At 45.4% G+C, this 19,450-nt stretch overlaps 1 protein-coding gene across 1 annotated transcript; it reads right to left on the reverse strand.

Moving 5' to 3' along the window:
- Positions 1–8,401: 8,401 nt before the first annotated feature.
- Positions 8,402–13,120, reverse strand: LOC145400381 (protein tiptop-like). The gene is made up of 2 exons (XM_080272896.1): positions 13,050–13,120; positions 8,402–11,387 (listed from the first exon to the last, which is right to left on the reverse strand). The coding sequence occupies exon 2, from the start codon at positions 11,342–11,344 to the stop codon at positions 8,402–8,404; it is 2,943 nt and encodes a 980-aa protein (XP_080129022.1). The 5' UTR covers positions 11,345–11,387; positions 13,050–13,120.
- Positions 13,121–19,450: the final 6,330 nt, after the last annotated feature.

The raw sequence follows: 19,450 nt of genomic DNA on the forward strand, positions 1-19,450 counted from the left end.
GATTCCCATCCGCGGCGGTATGAAGCTCCGACTCCTGGCCAGTTTACGTTTATATTTTACCCATTAGGGCTATATTCAGGGTACCTGCAATGTTTATTCTTGAGATTTGTATATTGTGTAGCTTGCTATGTGGTTTTACTAATATATCATGTGAAGTTTTCGAGTTAAACACATGCCCACAACTTTGAACCACAGACCGTGAGACTTGTGTATTCGAAGCGTCTCAGTCGCCTGCTGGTGACCACGTGTGAGAGAGGAAGCAGGAGGGAGGGAGGGAAGGTATGACGAGAGGAGGTACGGCAGGTGAGGGAGCGGTGTGTTGCCACGTAGTCATAAAAGTGAATTTGGCCTAACCAATAAATATGATTTATCAATGCCTGCACAGTTAGAAAATTATTTATAAATTTAGAGGGGAAATCCCGTTGTATATCCCAGCTTTCTCTTCCCATAATAGGTACCCTTTGTTCTCTGGGAACGTCATCATGCTGAAAATGTCAGGAGATAACAGTAACAGCCACCAACTCGCCATATTTTCCTCCCCCCCCCTTTTTTTTTTTTTAATGGAATACGGAGATTCTGGTGCAAGACTCTACAACAGTATATTTATTAAATGCAAATGACATACTGCCGTCATCTGCGATAATAAATAAAGTGAGGAAAGCAGAAACGGCAGATATAAGAATGCAGGGTAAATATGCTTACGTGACCAGGGAGGGGGAGGGAAGGAGAGGAAGTAGCAGTAAGGGAAAGAGAAGCAGCGTTACCATTCTCGTATCTTTACAACTTATCTGACTAACTGCACAGGCACTGACGAATTACATGAAATATTTAAGAGCAAATTCACATCTTTGACAGATATTCTTACCAAGCTAAGACGCTAAATGGCAACCACACACCTGCCTCACATCCCCACCTCTCTCTCTGTCTCTCTCTCTCTCTTTTGTAGTTCGTATGGTATTACAAAGATTTGGGAAGAACTCTCCTTGTGAGTTCTTTTTTACTTAATTCTCGCCACCGTCAGATGATATTATTCGGTTATAGACTTCGAACTAGAGGGATTAGAAGTTGTATTAATGAATTCTTTTATTATTAATGGCCTCTCATGCTGCATAAGAGTCTGGTGGTTGCAAAATTAAAATAAGCAAGACGAGACCGAACGAATGGGGACTACGAAGCTTCTTTCATGATTATTATACTATGTTCACTTTACCTTGGCCTAACACTGCCATCCCGTATCTTGAAAGTTGTAGCAATAGATCAACACTAGAATATGATGCTAGTCACGGAGCAGTGCTACAGAAAGGACGTAAAGCCGCAGTATTGTCTTTTTCTGCCACTGAACTACGTGAAAAAAGCTGCAAAAGGATGAAAATTTTGGGCCAAGATAAAGTGGATGAACTAAAACATACGAGATGGCCCATAGACAGCGCTCCTCTGAAACTCGTCTGATGCTGCCTTGTGTTGTAGGGAGAGCTCAGTCCACTTATGTGGGTGTGGACGTGGCAGTGGGAGTATAAAATAAATGATACATGTTGTACATCGATAATACCGACTAAGCCGTCCCAGCAACACACGAGAAAGCACCTAACCGAGTAGAAGAGTAGTGTTTATATATGGGCCACCTTACACACCCCAATCAGACCCGTTCCTACCTTAATATTTTATTGTGATTGACGCTAGACGATTTTATTCAGCTAAGAAGGGGCCTCTCATAGTGAAGGAGTTAAGGGAGATGGTTTTTTAACCCCTTCACTGACAGATCGTGTCCCATTGGCCATAAAAGCTAATCTAGTTGTGACAAGGATAACGTCAAAGGCGCCATTCTATTAAAAATGTTAAATTCTGTGCATTTCACGCTTACCCATGAACTGCATCAGAATGAATTATACATTTTGCTCCATAAATAATGCTCCTCTTCCACTCAGCCAGGCGATTTCTAGTGTTTTGCGGCAAGGGTTCAGTCACCGACACCAGGGGCTTCTGCATCATTATTTCATTTCCTACGCCCATCATCACACCCACACCAGCAGACTGAGCCGCCTCCCCGGAACACATAAGTTACCAACAGGTGAATTTGTAGTGGAGCATTATTTTCAGCCCAGCGTGTATTATTCGCTTGAGACAGTAAGATCATTTCAATATAGTACGGTACTTTTTTTCCACTTATGTTTCATGGTACAGTACTGTTTTTCTACTGTTATCATTTTTTATGGTAAAGTGTTGTTTTTCATCTGTTATAGTACAGTAGTTTGTTTTTTTTATAGTACAGTACTGCTTTTCCACTGTTATGTCTTTTATTACAGTATTTTTTTATTACAAGCATCTAGTGTATACTGTAGAATCTAACAGTATGTCTACTTAGCCTCTTCAGCTCGAGAACGTCATGTCATTCATGCTATGAACTGACGATTTTATCATGCTTAGGACGGACTTTAGGACATCAGGGGTTACATATAGTCTTCATGAACTCCGATGTCATGAGTACGTCCCAAGGTAAAGAAAATCGTCTTCATATGGCAAAAAGTATGACATCCTTATGGGAAACGGGTTAACTACACGGAATTAGCAGAAGAGCATTTGTGGAAGAACTACAGCAGCATAAGGAAATGATGTCAACTGATATGATACCGCAGTTTTGGTCCGACCTCGCCCCTTATTAGGGAGATTATGCATCTGTCTATAGCCAGACGCCATCCTAAGGTATAGCCGTTTATCTTGAGTTTGTTTTACGGGGAGAGGCACTAACCCTCTGCTACCTCCCTTGCTGACACGTAGGGAACATGTGTTGGTTTGTTTTATGGTTAGCACCCAGCGTTGTAAATGGTTTCCTGACTTGCAGGAAACCATTAGGTTTGTCACTCAATGTAATGCCACCCGAAAGGAAAGGAAGAGAAAGAAACAATGACAGGAAAGATTGCTCCAACAGGAAGAGTGGAGGGCATGTACAGACAAAGAATGATAAAGGCGAAGAAGTAGGCAACACTACATCAAGTGAGTGGATGATGGTCGCCACCACCTACCACAATGGGAGATATACACATCAGTTCAATAGCAAGACACGACAGTTTCGGGTCAAAGCTGCTGTATCGTCTCAGTAAACATTTGCATACAAGGTTATATTTCTTTTATTAGAAGGAATCACGTGACTGTGGAATTAATACACACAGAACTGTACTTCTAAATCTGAGTTCGCGAAAGTATATGCAAATCCTCTTTTTTTTTTTTTTTTTTTTTTTACGATATCTGAAGCATGTAATAATACAGCAGAACATGCTTAAACTTTCTGTATCGTTGATGAATACACCCAGCAGTGTGGGATGCAGGCTGATCATTATTATTACAAGTGCTTCATAAACGACCGTGAAAATTAGGGACATGCATACACCATCGCGTCTTGCCTTAATAAGACGGCCGACAAACGAGGACCATTAAAATAAATGACTCCACTCCAGATACTTTATTTTTATTTATTGTAACTTTACAACTGGAAGCTCAAGAGAGGAAAAAACGCAATAATTTACAAATAGGGGAAGATGAACTGTACAAAAACCAATGAAATCATCATCATCATCAGTGGTCAGCGTATAGAGGCAGCGGCCGGGAGGAGAGGCGCTGGTATACAAGGTCCTAGCAGAGAGGGCAGAGGCGGCCTTCTCCTCCCGAGACACACATTGACACAAATAATAATAATAATAATCAATAATAATAATAATAATAATAATAATAATAATAATAATGACAAAAAAGTTAACCGCAAATAAGTCCATCAAGGCTATTATTCACAATCACCACACTGTAATTTTTAATAGGTCATACTGAAGTTGCAAAATGATTTACTTTACACTGCAGAAATTGTACACATGGATAGTTCTGAAGACCAATTTTTTTTTTTTTTTTATTATTAGTTTGGTTGTTCCTCGATGAACTTGAGTGTAGAGAGGTTGTGGGTGTAGTGCACAGTGCCCCGTGAAGCGGGGGCAGTGTGGCAACGCTTATCGTATCTCACTGGGGTGAACAGGAATGATTGAGAGGGAGGTGGGTCTTACTCGGCTAGGCTCCAGAAAAATAAAGAAATAAAGACAAAATAATACAATAACAGGCAACAGAAACTTACTTAAACCTGATTCACAATCACTGGAAACTGGGCAAAGAAGGATATTTTTTATTATTTACAGATCTGAGATCTGAAGTTTTAAGCTTGAAGATAACATAAATATTATGAAACATTACCAGGAATAGCTCCAATTCTAGCAGAGATATACACAGATCAGTTGATAAAGATTCATACTACAGGGAAAGACCCTGTTAATGTCTTAAAAATTCCATATTACGTATATGTAATGAAAGTTGAATTGGCACTTGGACACTCAAGACTGGACAGTCAAAATGTGGTTGTGGTGGTACTGGGGGGCCACGCCGGTCCAACAGTAGGGGGGCGGCGGGGCCCTCCTGCTGCCGCCACAACAATGGTCAAGATCTTTTAAGTGAGAAATATGACCCTGGCCGTAGCGTCCTGCAACGTCCTACTTGGCATTTAAGTACACACACAGGCCACTGTAACTATGTATACCAAGATCAACAACCCAAGCCGGGAAGTTTCTATAATACACAAAGAGGAGGAAAAACAAGATTACTTCATATAAAAATATCAGTTTGCAACTTATCTACAAGAGATACACTTTTTTATTTCATGAGAACGAGAAAGGGGAGTTGGGAGGGGAGGAGGAGGAAGAGGAAGTATTTACAGCCTCTGATACGGCACAACCTCGGGCGTCAAGGTCTCGCCTCTCACATGGTCATACACTCTTATGATACTAATGTTCATACTGATTTTGGCTTCTGCTAATCCAGCTTCCTTCCCTCGAGCACTACGCCAGCTTGGACAATACAAGTTAATACTGACAATTCCCCTCACCAGCAACAGATTAGCGAAGTACAAGTTTTTTTTTTTTTTTTTTCATTTGCTCTGATGGCGAAAATCACATACTTTCAGCATATCACCAACAAAAGCAACATGGTGATTATATTTTCTTGCGCCTCAGTGCTTCGTAAGTATCTCTCTTTCTCATTCGAATTTATTTTCTCAGTGGTAACAAGTGGTTCAAGCAGGTGGAAACACGTATATAATCAAACACTGCTCAGAACAGACAGCAAGAAGCCAGAAAAACAGGCAACTGTATCTTGGCACCGCATTACCGACCTCCAAACAGCTTCGATGGAGAGAATTTGGAATGGAAGAATTTCACTAATTGGCGGTTATGAATAAACATGACGACACTGTACGATAATAGAAGGGTTCAGGTGATATTTCTAAACCATTGGCAAAGGTCAGGGGAGAGCGAGGGGCGCGGAGAGGGACACACCAACGTCTTACTACGCACGGTTGGGCATCATGAGGCTCCGACCTGCTGCTAAATCACGCCTGACAACCCCTGATTACCGCGAGGCTGCAAGGAGCTTGACGAGTGGGCACTGGCTCACTCCTCCGCCCTTTGTATTGCTGGCAACATGTATCATTCTAAAATTAGCCCCGCCGGCACCGCCTTAGCAACCCGCGAACATGTTTCATCCACGGAAATGTGACTGTGATCGGGGCGCCCGCTGTTATCTTACCTTTCTCGCCTTTACGTATAATCCACGCTCGGAAGATCTAGCTTTTATACAGAATCAGCGCTTCAAAGATCTCGCTATTATCCTCAGTCCGCACACGTAAGGTCTCGTGTTTACGTACATCCTCGCTTGTAAGATGTAGGTTTTATGTAAATCCGCATCTAGCATTTACGCAGAATCCGAGCTCGTAAGATCGACTGCTTATTAACGCAGGAGGTGCCAAATAATAGGGCAGCAAGAAGGCCTATACTTATCGATGAACATTTTTACAGTGAAGTAGGTGCAAATTAGGAACGAACTGAGGTACATTTCGAAGTACACACGAAGTGAACTAGAACTGAACGTGGGTAAGTTAGGAACACGTGGACAGCTTCATAAATATATACACAGTCAATTCCCTCTCGTAACAGTTGTTATTATTATTATTATTATATTATTATTATTATTATTATTATTATTTTCAATAAAAAACAAATCTTGGTTACCAGTGAAAAATTATAGGAGACTATTTCTATTTTCTTTCCTTTTTCTTTATTTTTCTTTTTCTTTTTTAAGGATGGATAAGGAGAGGACACTGCAGAACACTCCCATCTCTTCTTATCTTCGTAAAAAAAAAAATCTAAGTTCGGAAAGGGAATCCACTGTGAGTCTGTTTGTGCATCCCTCCCAGGAGACGATGAAGGCAGTCTTTACGCCGCTGCAGAAGTGGGAAAATGGATCTTATTCTTGGCTGCAGGGGAGTCTTTGTTACATCTTACTGTATGCGATTTATTTTGCATATTATCCTTTCACATTCTCTTAAACGCTGCTGCAAATATATTAATTTTCTAGTACAGATACACTTTGCATGGGTAACCTACTTGATAAAATGGTGCAATATGCCAGAAAAAAAAAATAAATAAATCGCTTGGGAAGAGGTACAACCAGGTCTCCTATTTCACCTAGAATAAGAGCCTCCGTCAGTGATAGGCGACTCATCAACAAGACTCCCCCATGATTGATGTCCAACATATCAGACTGGCTGCCTTTGAAACCACTCAGATCAAGCCCCGAATCGCGGAGCTCATTTCAGATAGGGAGCTCATTAGGAGTGAACTATCCGCCGCTCTTGGAAGGCGTGGAATGCTGCAGGCGAAGGAATTACAACAGGCTGGAGAAAATCACTCGATCGCAGTCATTAGCAGTGAAGATATGGCAGTGAGTTCCGTGAAATTTAGTACACGTGAATGCTCCAAATTACATTCATCAATATGTGAAGAATTAATCATCAAAGTTCCACCGAATAAATACAGATTAGAGAAACGCTTTGGACTGCATCAAAATTTCTGGCCAATTTCAACTCTGTGTGTGTGTGTGTGTGTGTGTGTGTGTGTGTGTGTGTGTGTGTGTGTGTGTGTGTGTGTGTGTGTGTGTGTGTGTGTGTGTGTGTGTGTGTGTGTGTGTGTGTCTGTGTGTGTGTGTGTGTCTGTGTGTGTGTGTGTGTGTTAATGTAACTTTGATCATTGTAGTCGCTATTTCACTCGCAGTCATTGATCATGAAGTTGGCCATCAAGTCCTAATGTTATTTTTACGTCACTCTGATAACAATTTCGCCAATACCAACCCCTCTAAAATTTATCTGCCCTTCGACAAGAGTGTATCATATCGATGCTGTTGGGAGGAAGGTACGTCTGAGCAGCTAAACACGATCAAACTCTATAGGTATTTTTATGCATATATAGTGAGGCAAATCCCAGCGCTCTCAAGGAACACTAGAATAGCAGTACGGAGAACCAAAATCGTTCTGTAGTGAGGAATGGAATGAGCTTAAGATACCGTTAGCAATGTAACTAAGTGTAACTAAGATCAGTCTCTGGTCACTATTGCTGTGCTTCAAAAACAAGAGTGAGAGTGTAATGGAGTGCATATATCTGTAGGCGTGACTGGTGGGGGTGGAGAGGTAGGGGGCCAAGGGGGGTGGGGAGGGGGCCTGGGAGGGGAGTGACGCTGCTGGGGACGCCAGGACCAGGGCCGGGAGGGGGAGGGGGAGGTATCAAGCCTCGCCGATCAGTTCCGTTGGTCAGGCGCGTCTTTACACTAGGAATAAAAGCATTGAGATCACTTTCAGCAAGTCAAAGACAGCATATTGTAAAAAGGATGATATTGATACATCACTGATGCTTTCAGATAATTATCAACAATCAATTTGATCATTGCCATGTCAGCTTAACTTACACTGTCTATATATTAATAACTATGTGAAAAAGTGACAGCAAGTGTGAGCGATTAAGTTTGCAACAGCCCGGGACGATCACATCGTCGCGGGAGGTGTAAAGATACACAGCGTGAGGCGAGGGCGTGCCGAGGGGGCAGGGGGCGCCGCGCCCCTCCGCGGCCGCCTGCAGGTCCCTGGCGCCACGGGGGCCGGGCCGGCTGTGGGCGCGGGCTCCCTCGCTACTACGGGCGTGGCCACAACCCAGCCCGCCCACAACACACACTTTGTACTCTGCGGGTTGTTTTGATTGTTGGCACGTGTCTTTCCTGCGGGCGGGGGACGGGAGCAGCGCCCGCCGGTAGTGACAGTCCCGGGAGGCGGGTGATATGAGGGGACCCCGGCCGCCGCCGCCTCCAAGCTGCCAGGTATCACAAGACTACAAGGGCCACCAAGCTCTCACAAAGGATAAATAGTTACACTGTACACACGAACCTCGCCTCACTGTACATACACGGGGCGGGCGGGGACAGGGGGTCTTTGGCGGGCGCAGGTAGGGGCGTGGGGGTAGGTCCGGCCACCCCAGAGCAGCGACCGGCACTACTTGCTGGACAGCTGCTTGGCCAGCTCCGTGTACTTCAGGAACTTGGAGTGGGGCGACTCCTCCACAGGGGGTGCTGGTGGGGTGGCTGCCTTGCTGGTGGGTGGCGGGGGCTTGCCACTGTTGCTCTTCCCGGCGGCAGACTCAGGAATCACACCATCTTTGACGAAGTGCATTTTGGAGAGGTGATGCCGATATGCCCCCTTGCTGATGAATGGTGTGTCACAGAAAGCACACTTCATGATACTGTCAGCTGTAACGGCATCATTGCACGCCCAAGAAAAAGCCAGAATCGCCCCAGGGTTTGTCTGTGGTCCAGTGGTTGTCCCGCTCACTGGAGGCGGCCTTGGCTGATTCTCTGTCTTGTCACACAGCTTTTGCAGGGCGGCGAGGGGGTGTGAAGACGTGCCTTCCCCACCACCACCTCCAAGCAGAGCAGAGAGTCCACCAAGTCCAGACGCCCCAAGTCCGGAGCCTGTGCGTCCAACACTGGCCTCCGAGTGTGGGGTGCCAGAACGACTGCTACAGCCGGCAGGCGATCCAAGCAATCTCCCGGCTGGAGATTCACGTCCCACTTCCGTTGATAATTCGTTCTCCTCTTCTTCATCTCCCTCCTCCTTCATTTTGAATTCTTCTTTCACCCGTATCTCTTCCTTGACTCTGACTTCCTCCCTAGCTGACACAGACTCACGGTCACTAACCTCTCCATTTGTTTCTGGCGGCTCCTGCTTCACCTCCTCTCTGCCACAAAGGCTTTCTTGTTCAATATCTGAGTGGTCGGCGCCATTTTCAGTCGGTGCAATCTCCTCTGGTGTGACGGCAGGGCGACTGTCGGGTCGAAGCAACTCTAGGGATCGCTCACTCCCGCTCCCATCCCTTGTAATGGAACCTGTGGATGCTGGCCGTGATCCAGGCCGTGAGGGAGACCGTGGGAATGTGTCACGAGTGTCAGAATCTGCACTTGGGCTCATCATGGAGTCACTCAGACCTCGTAGTCCCGCACCTCTGTCACTGGAGCCGAATGAAGGTGGTAAATTAAAGGTGGATGGTGCCCCTCCTACTGGAGGCCCCCCATGCAGCCTGGAGAAGGTTGCATACATGCCCATCAGCTGTGGATCCATGAGCGGCTTAGAGTAGTCGGCGGTTTCGTCAATACCAAGTCGGCGGAGAATGCTTGACCCCAGAGGCCCCGATCCTGGCTTACTTTTACCAGAATCAAAGCTCTTCTCGATCAATTTTTCCAGTGCATTCAGTACCGAGGGAGATTCAGAAGCACCACGGCCCTTTGGTTTATCAAAGTCTTTTTCCCTAGGGCTATCACGGGGAGTTTTATCTGGTGTTTTTTTCCCCTCACTGTCAGTCTCAGGGGCAGAGTCAAGCTTGTTGCTATAATCGCTTTCGGGGGAGAGGAGAGCGGACTTGAGTAAGTCACGAGATGATGTGCCAACACAGTTGCGAATATGGTCCACGAATAACGCTGTTTCTATCTTGTCACCACATTTTTCACATGAGATGCGACCTGATGCGGACTGATCCTTCAGACTTCTTCCACCTTCACCTGCACGCAGTTCCTGCTGGGCACGCTCCAACTCCAAAAGCTTGCGTACCGGCAGAGACTTCTTCCTTTTCTCCCTAGTCTGTCTGCGTCGTGCTCCAGACTCTGTAATCGAGCGCATTATATGTTCCTTGTAGTGTGCATTCTTCACCATGTGATTGCTGAGTTCTTTGAGAGATGCAAATGCCTGATCGCACACCTTGCATGTGAGTACAGCATTTACGTGGCTCTGACTGCTAGTTTTTTCTTCTGGGGACTTCCATGATATTATCTGCTCCTGAGAGATGATGTTTGTGTAATGCTGCGTCTGCTGCATGTGCTGAGTCATCTCAGCCAGAGACTTGAAACTCTGGCCACACCACATGCACTTAAGAATTTGACGTGTCTGCTCTGCACCCTTACCCAGCCACACGTCTTGGCCACGTACCAGCTTACGGGGCAGTGGCATTGTCTCCTTGATGTTTGACATAAGGTCACTCGACGAGGATGACCCAGACGCAGCAGAGGAGGAGGAGGAGGAAGGGGGTTTGGTTGGCTGTGTCTTGGTAGGCGTATACTGAGGCGGCAGGTGAGTAAGGATAGAAGAAGAGCTGGATGCTGGTGGTGGGATAGGAGGCGGTAAGTTGACACCACAGTGTTTAGCTTCCTTCATGTGTGCCGTCAACTCAGCCAGTGTGTTGAATGAAGCCTTGCACCACACACATTTCAACACATCTTTGGTGGCATCCTGACCCTTGCTAAGCCAATGACTCTGCCAGGCAGTAGCACGACCTGAGGTACCCCCTAAACCGCCCCTGAATAAGTCTAGACCAGTGTCTCCACCGAGTTTACTCAGCTCACTCATTCTCTCCAAGGCTCTGGTTCCATCAGTAGATGTAGGGGGTACAGCACCCATGGGAAATGGTGGAAGCTTTGTAGCTATACCGTCTCCTTTCAGCTTACCATTCCACAGTGCTAATTCCGGCTTAAGAGCTGCCAGGTCAGGTCTGAGAGCCATGGCAGAGGCTATGTGGGGAGGCAGAGGAATTCCCCAGGCACCAAGTCCTTTGGCCAGGTCGTGGTGAATCTTGCCCTGTGCCGCCTCCAGCAGTGCATCTGCCGCTCTCTTCCGTGGCACTGATAAATCCAGAGGAGAATCACCAAGGCGAGGGAGACCTGGGGGCGGCGACCCAGCAAGGGACGACCTGGCAGACATGCTGAATTGCTCCTCTCTTGTAAGGGGTGACGAACGTCGCAGAGAGAAGTCGAGAATGTCGGCCTCGTTGTCTGAAATTCTCGTGAAGGAGGGCGAGGGGATCGGGCGGAGTGAAGGGGGTGTGGCCCGAGGTGAGGCCAGGGGCGCTGGGGAGGAGTTGAGGGACTCTCGTGGCGAGTGGCGAGGTGACATCTTAGGGGAGAGTCCATCACGGGACGTCACACTTCCACTGTCCCTGAAACAGGGAGAAAGGGACACTCTGTTAGCTAAGTAACAGAAGGTAATAGATATAATTATGCTATTAACCGCTGCACTTCGAGGACGTATTATTCTAGACAATATTTTAGTTTACCCTTGCTACCTCCCGACGATTTATTCGACTTCGGATATGCGCCTAGCAGTGAAAGGGTTAGTGAAGTCCATATCTAACACGTCCAGTTAGAAAGGTCACCCCCAAGTTAGTAGCAAGGTAGTAGCAAGAATAAAATGCTGAATATGTCATTAGGTTACAGGACTTAACAGTAATATATCATAATCTGCATACTGGTATTATGAAAATACTGAGAATAACTCCAAATATTAAGTGAGTGAGGAAGTGTCATCAAATAATATTAGGTCGATTCAGGGATATTAATATTATTCTGCCCCCTTACACTATACCGGCGAAAAATTAAAAATGCTGACAATAACTTTGAATTTACGGGTAGTGAAGAAACCTGGGCCCTTAATTCAAAGCCTGTACTGAGATAAGGATCATACAAAGTTATTTTTATCTCTTGGGGAGTACAGTGCCTAAAAATTCTCCAGTGATATTACGTGCTGGCAACCCCGCTATTCCACTTAATACAGCATATTAGATGGAACTTAATATAACGTAAGATATACACAGAACGATTAGAATTACTTCCCGTGTAAAAATAAAGGTATTGTTCACTGTAAAATTGTCAGGTACTTTTTTTAGGCACTGTACTACAGAGTAAAAAATTCATGTACTATCCTACTATATCAGCTTCCCAATATATATCTGTCACTTTCCTCCATGACGCTTCATTTCACGGAACATCATTTATAAGAAAAGAGTAATGCCACGCCTCTCCCAAATTAGGCATACTAGCTAGCTGAGAAAAGTGAAAAGTACAAGAGGTAAAATAGTAGGCATACTTTCGTCCCCTCCTGTACTGTCATTATAAAAATTACACCGACCTTTTCTTACAGGACGTGGAAATGCAAGGTGGTGCATGAAAAATTTATACGTTGTTGATAGCAATACGAAGACACGAGAGGAACTCATGAGAAGGATGAATACTCTCTGACGTTCGTAGAGGAAAGAGGATAATGTTCGTAAAGAAAATGCTTGCAAAGGGACTGTCTTGTGCTTTTACTTCTGATAGCGTCCAGGTCCTTGGCTAGTATAAGTGGCTGTTTTCTCTTTTGCTTCAGAGCATTCGTAACACCTTCTAAGCCATAAATTTGGCTATTATACACTACTATTCTTTTGCATATTATCGATGCAAACTAGGTCAATATTAGAACGTTACAAAATTAATATTATAAATAGCATACAGGAGGATAATGAGGTTTAATATGCTGATCAATATACCTAATGAAGAAGTGCTTTGAAGTCTTCCATGGCAGTATACACGTCTACCTATTCCCTTTGGCGTAAGTGGCTTCATAACACCTATTTCTAGGCGATTTATTTAGGATATTAAACCTCCAAATGATCTGCCATATTATTTATACCCGTCTTGTATCAATAACGTTTGTAACAGTAACACACACGAAGACAGTTAAGTGTAAGAGACAAAAATAAATCGCAGAAAAAACATGTGTTACGAAAGCTCCCAAGGCAACGAGAATACGCGCCCCCAACCCAACGTAATGTACTAAAACTTACCTGCGGTGTCTGGGACTGGAGCTGGGAGATTCGGGCTCGCCTTCAGGACCAGGCTCCTTCCCCTCGCACTCCTCCCCTGCAACAAAGAAACGTTCCATTAGAGTTGTAAGGGCGAGGAAGTACAACTATCAACTTTATTACTGATCTACACATGTTCCTATTCCAGCATACAAGAGCTAAGTTTCATTTACAAATATATCCACGTAATCCTTTTTACTTCGAGGTCGTCTTAATTTATTCTTGCTACATGAAGACAATTTTGTTTAGCTTAGGAGGGTACCCTATGAGTGAAGGAGATAAAGGAAGGATATGTCTAACCCCTCGAACAGGAAATCTCTCGTGCGCTGCGTCAAATCGTCTGAATATGGCATGAATTAAAAAAAAAAAAAAAAAAAAGCGTAGTGAAGGAGTAAATGTTGTTTCAATTATGCACATTTAATTAAAAGTTTCATATAAAAATTCTGTCTCACTTATGGCAATAATATTAACAGAAGGCAACTAAACACATCCAGAATCAATCCAAGAATACTTCATCCTGACCTGACCTTAATTATTTCCTTACTAATCACTTATATAAACTGGTATTTATATAAACTAAGGCTGAGGTGAGTTGCTATGAACTGAAGATAGCTGCCTGACGATAACCAGAAAATAAAGTGAAGTTCGTATTTCACAGTCAAGTATTTTAGGCTTGATGGTATTTCCCCGCCTTTCACACCCTACAGTGAACCCATCGATGGTCATTCTCACAGGTTCTCTCTAAACAAACGATTAGGAAGCTGTTAATCCCTTCCACCGCTCGAGAAAATTGTTCAGATTATGTTCATACGGCTACCAGGCACCTTTATTCAATTTAGGAGAGCCCCAAATAGTGTGAGGTTAATGAAGGCTTTATATAACCCTCTCCAGTTTGATATTTCCCTGCTTAGCTGAATACAATCGCTTGGCATGAGTGTCAACAAAATACCTTCAGTGAAAGCGTTCATGAGCTGATTGTGTTTCCAGGCCCTTAAGCCCTACAAACTCCCCATAGATGATCACACTCTCCCAGGTCCCCGCTACCCAAACGATTAGAAAGCTGTTAAAGGGTCGGCCCCGCCACCAAAAACCAATTACCACTAATGACGCGGCTGAGTCTGCTGGCTGACCACAATGCCGCTTTAACCTGATCACCAAAGGGGTACATTCGGTTCTTCATTAGCGTAAATGCTTGATCAAACTCGCGCCCCCCACCCCTTCCCTTTTTCCCCTTTTTTCGTGGTGTCATTAATCTATAGTGGCGTAATAAGTTCGATCAGGGGACCCAAAAGGACGACCGGAGCCGAGTGTCAACAAAAGGCTGGGTCCTCTTGGTCATTGTTGGATAAAAAATTGGGAAGGGCCCTGATGATGTAAATATAAGGGAAGAGTTGGGTGTCATGGTTAGGTGTGGCTGGGTGGGGCTCTATAAACAGTATCCCGTGTCTGATTCATGCCCCATTTTGAACCACTGTAGCTTTGTCATTTTATTTTACTACCTCCAGACGATTTTACTCAGCTGCAGGAACACCCAGGCCTGAATGGACTGTATATATTCTGTGGTGGCTCGATTTGCAAGTACGATATTCAAGATGATAAAACTGTCGACACTTGTGCTGTTATCGCACATACAAGAAGTTCAGTGAAAGTAAGACTGAATAGCTGAATCTTAATTAACACATAAATTGTGGCCTTACGTTAACGAATGTATTGTTTCATATTAACCTACGCCATTTACTGCTACACCAGAATCCAATACATAAATTTACAGACGCTGCATCCACACTGATCGATGTACAGGTAAAGTGGGAACATGATCTGGGCCTCCTTCGCACCCAGGTAAAGGGCCCCTGGACGCTACCCCTTCTAACCCTGACACCTCAGAGGCCGCTAATCAACCCAACTTCCTCCACTAAACACCTGCTAGGCCATGAGACACCAGAAGCGCTCACAATGCCGCGGCCTGACACATCGAACATCATCAGAATCTACTACTAATACGCTCAAAACATATATAGTACTATAAAGGCTTTATACAGGAATCTTTCTCTGCGTTAAAAAGGTCTTGAAAAGGGATAATACACAGTGTGCAAACTGGAGATGTGGCGTGCGATGTGGCAGTATAAGGTGCGCCGGTCCGTGGTGCGACTATGAAGTGTCTCGTTATTAAGTGTGGCTGTGAGAGGTGTAGCAGTGTAAGGTGTTGCAACGTAGTGTAGCATTATAAGGTATGGCAGTGTGAGGTGTAACAGGTGTGACAGTATGAAATCAGACTGCGTGTAGTGTAGCTGTGTAAAGTGAAGTGTGGCGGTATGAGGCTGGTTTTGCATTGTGGAGTGGGGAAGAGAAAGATGCTGCAATAGAAGTATAAGAAGCGGCACTGCAAGGTGCGGCAGTATGTGATGCGGTACTATGGGGTGGGGCAATATAAAGTGCGACAACATGAGATACAATACTGTGAGGTTAGTATGAGATAAGGTACAGTGAGGTGCGGCAGTATGAGATGCGATACAGTGAGTGCGGCAGGATGAGATGCGGTACAGTGAGGTGCGGCAGAATGACACGATGTACTGTGAGGTGCGGCAGTATGAGATGCGGTACTGTGAGGTGTGGCAATGTCCCCTCTTACACCGTGAATGCCGTCCAGTATACCCAAGATAAGAGTATAGCCTAAGTCAGTCAGGGAAGGGCGGTCCACTCCTGCAGCGTCGAGTGAGTGCGGCCTGGACAAAGTGGCCTTTACTTCCCCTTGATAATTATCTTATTATCAACGTTATTAATGGTGGTGGTGACGAGGCGCTTTCAAGTAGACTGGTCTCTTTTTCTTCCCCCTCCCTCCCTCCCTTCCTTCGCCACGCCTTCCTCTTCACTACCCCTTCCTCTCCGCTCTGTACTCTCCGCTGTACACACACAGGCACGCACATACATACATACATACCTACACACTCTCACTCTCTCTCTCTCTCTCTCTCTCTAACACGCACACATGTCTTCCCTTTATAATATCTCAGCTCGATTTTTGTACTTAAACACACCGAGAAACACTTAACACTAAAAAATAACATAATCCAGTCTATATAGCTGTGGAACATACACACTCTCACACACACACACACACACACACACACACACACACACACACACACACACACACTTTTAACCTCAAACACCCCCATCTCCTCTTCCTCCTCCCAATGTCTTTCATTCCTCATGTCTCCGTTTCCCCTTCTAAAACAAAGGCATTCAAGTAGGTATGGGCAAACACCCCTTCGACTTCCCTCTTTCCACCCTTCCCTTTGAGCAAAACACACACACACACACACACACACACACACACACACACACACACACACACACACACACACACACACACACACACTTCCCTCTTTCCACCCTTCCCTTTGAGCAAAACACACACACACACACACACACACACACACACACACACACACACACACACACACACACACTTCCCTTTCCTAGACTATCCGACGTCTTTCACCCACATGTCTCCGCTTCCCCTTATAAAACAAAAGCACTCGAGGAGGTATGGGCAAACACCCTACTTCTCCTTCCCTCCGCCACCCTTCCCTTCCAGCAAATCACTCTTCCTTAATTAATTTCTCGCGGTGACCTTTTTTCTCCGTGCCGAGACTAAGGTCAGGAGGAACATCATTCAGCATTAATTAATTTTCGATCGAGACTACCTGTCCATTAATAACGGCGTCCTGTACCCGGGCCCCCCCACCTCCCTCCTCCCGTCTTAGTTGGGAAATGTGAAGAGAGAAGACGAAGAGGAGAGACGCGCAAATCAGATGTACGAGAAGATGAAGAGGAGAGACACGAGAAGAGATACAAGTCGAAGTACAGTGAGTGAGGAGAGAATGGAGAAACACATTAAGATGAAGCATAGGAAGAGGAACAGAAGAATATAATGAAGGAAAGTGAATCAAAACTTGAGCCAAGTAAAAGGAAACGAATGACAGATCATGGAAGACAACATTCAGTCAACTCCTTCAACAACAAAACACTTCACAATTTAACTCTAAACTTGTCCAGCATTACTAACTCCTTCCAACAACCCAAGACAACCAGACTAATCATATCATCAATCCAACAGTCTCAACTCGCACCCAGAACACTAACACACCCAACCAGCAAAATCCAGGTCATCAATCCATCACTTCTTCCCACAACCTCACAGCGTTCAATTCGCAACTCGTAACTTCTTCCCACAACGCTAAAAACTCCCAACCAAATTAATCCAGTTCATCACTCCCAACTTCTTTCCACAACCCCCAGCGCTCAATCCGCTTCCCATAACTTCTTCCCACACAGCAAAACACCCAACCAACTCAATCCATCAATCCATCACTCCTTCCCACAACCCACAGCCCTCAATTCGCCACTCTTAACGTCCTCCCACAACGCCAAAAGACCGAACCATCTTAATCCAATCCATCAATCCATCACTTCTAACTCCTTCGCACACCCTCCTCCCCACAGCGCTCAATCCACCACCACCATCCAACCTCCCTGACGACTGGCGAATCACCCCATTCATCCTGCCAAATTAACTCCCTCACTTGTCCAAACAGCGGGCGCCTTTGATTTTCTCCCAGCAGCTCCTCCCATTATTCCAGGCCACGGGATTACGATATTCATTATAATTATGCCCGCTTGAGGGAGGTTCTGCATCACTGGGAAACTCGGCCGTCCAAAGTCGTGGTAGCATCTGGAGTGGATGTGGATGGTGAGTGGGGAAGAAGGGGTTAAAATAAGAGTAGGTGTGGATGGTGCGTGGGGATGGAGGGGGTAAAGTGAGAGTATGGGTGCGGATGGTGAGTGGGGATGAAGGGGGTAAAGTGAGAGTATGGGTGTGGATGGTGAGTGGGGAAGAAGGGGGTAAAGTGAGAGTGGGTGTGGATGATGAGTGGGGAAGAAGGGGGTAAAGTGAGAGAAGGTGTGGAATGGTGCGTGGGGAAGAAGGGGGTAAAGTGAGAGTGGGTGTGGATGGTGAGTGGGGAAGAAGGTGGGGAAGTCAGGGGGATGTGGGGAAAGGTGGGGAAGAACGGGAATGGTGGGGAAGAACGGGAAACAGTGAGAGGATCAGGGAGGCACGGTAGTGAGGGGGAAGATGGGAGAAGTAATGGAGGGACTGGGTGTGTCTGGGCGTGGATGATGAAGATGATGAGTAGCAGAGTGCGAGAGGGGAGGAAGAAGGTGGAGAAGTTAGGGACAGAGTGAAGGGATGAGAGTGACGAGGTATGAAGAGGAAGGTAGGAAAAATGAAGAAAGTGAGGGGAAAACTGAGAAACTGAAGGGAGAAAGGTGGAGAGGGGTGAAGGGGAAGGTGGGGAAGTAAAGGAAAGAATGAGGGGATAAGACTGGCCTGGGGATGAAGGGGGAGGTGGTGAAGTGATGGAGAAAGTAATGGGAAGGACAGAGGCAAGACAGTGAGGGGGAAGAAGAGGAGAGAGTATGGGGAATGACGGAGGCAAGAGAGTGAGGGGGAAGGTGGGAAAATAATAGAGAGAAAGACTGAATTAACTATGGCCAGCAATATGGTAGAGAATGCACATCCACCCTTCACCCTCCAAAAGAAGAGGTAGTCAGTAGAATAAATAGCTGGCATCTGGGAATCCGAAACCATCCTTCATCCTCCAAACCCCTCCAAAAACGTTAAGTAGTCCCTCATAATTACACGTAATCATCATCATCATCACCAAAATCATCATTATCAGTCACCATCTCCACCACCATCATCATCATCAATCACCACCACCACCACCACCATCATCATCATCCTAACCCTCTTTCCTCACCTCCAACACCCGGAAAAATGCATAATAACATCCTTTCGGCGCTGGAACAAGGCGAGAACTCATTGAAAAGCGCCTTGGATGGGTAAAAATGCCATAATGAGCAGGTACAGCCGCCCGACACACCGCCAACCATTAGACATGAGATACAGCCTCACTTTCCCACCCACCCCCTCCCCCCACTCATGGAAAAAGAGAGAGAGAGAGAGAGAGAGAGAGAGAGAGAGAGAGAGAAATTCACGAAAGCTTAATAACACACCAAAGAATAGACCTTCATACAACTAGAATAGTGCGAAAAATAAAATGAGTAAATAAGTACATACAAACACAATAATCTCCTTAGACTGAAAGATAAATTGATAGATAGATAGACAGATAGACATAAGAGATGGATCCGAAAGAGAGGGACAGGATACTTCAGCAGGAGAAAGAGAAAGAATGATTCCGTAAGAGAGTGAATCAGGAGCAAGAGGAAAGGACAAAAAGAAAAATAATATGGTCCTTCTCCCCGCCGCCATAATACAGCTGGTAAAACTGCGACAGCCCCGGGAAAGCGAAGAA

The sequence above is a fragment of the Coenobita brevimanus genome, chromosome 52 (assembly GCF_032717465.1).
Source record: "Coenobita brevimanus isolate Jiangsu-jjx chromosome 52, ASM3271746v2, whole genome shotgun sequence".
Classification (NCBI taxonomy): domain Eukaryota; kingdom Metazoa; phylum Arthropoda; class Malacostraca; order Decapoda; family Coenobitidae; genus Coenobita; species Coenobita brevimanus.

What these genes read in the sequence shown, in the direction of transcription:
- LOC145400381 (XM_080272896.1), bottom strand. Translation starts at nt 11,344, where the DNA reads ATGTCACCTCGCCACTCGCCACGAGAGTCCCTCAACTCCTCCCCAGCG.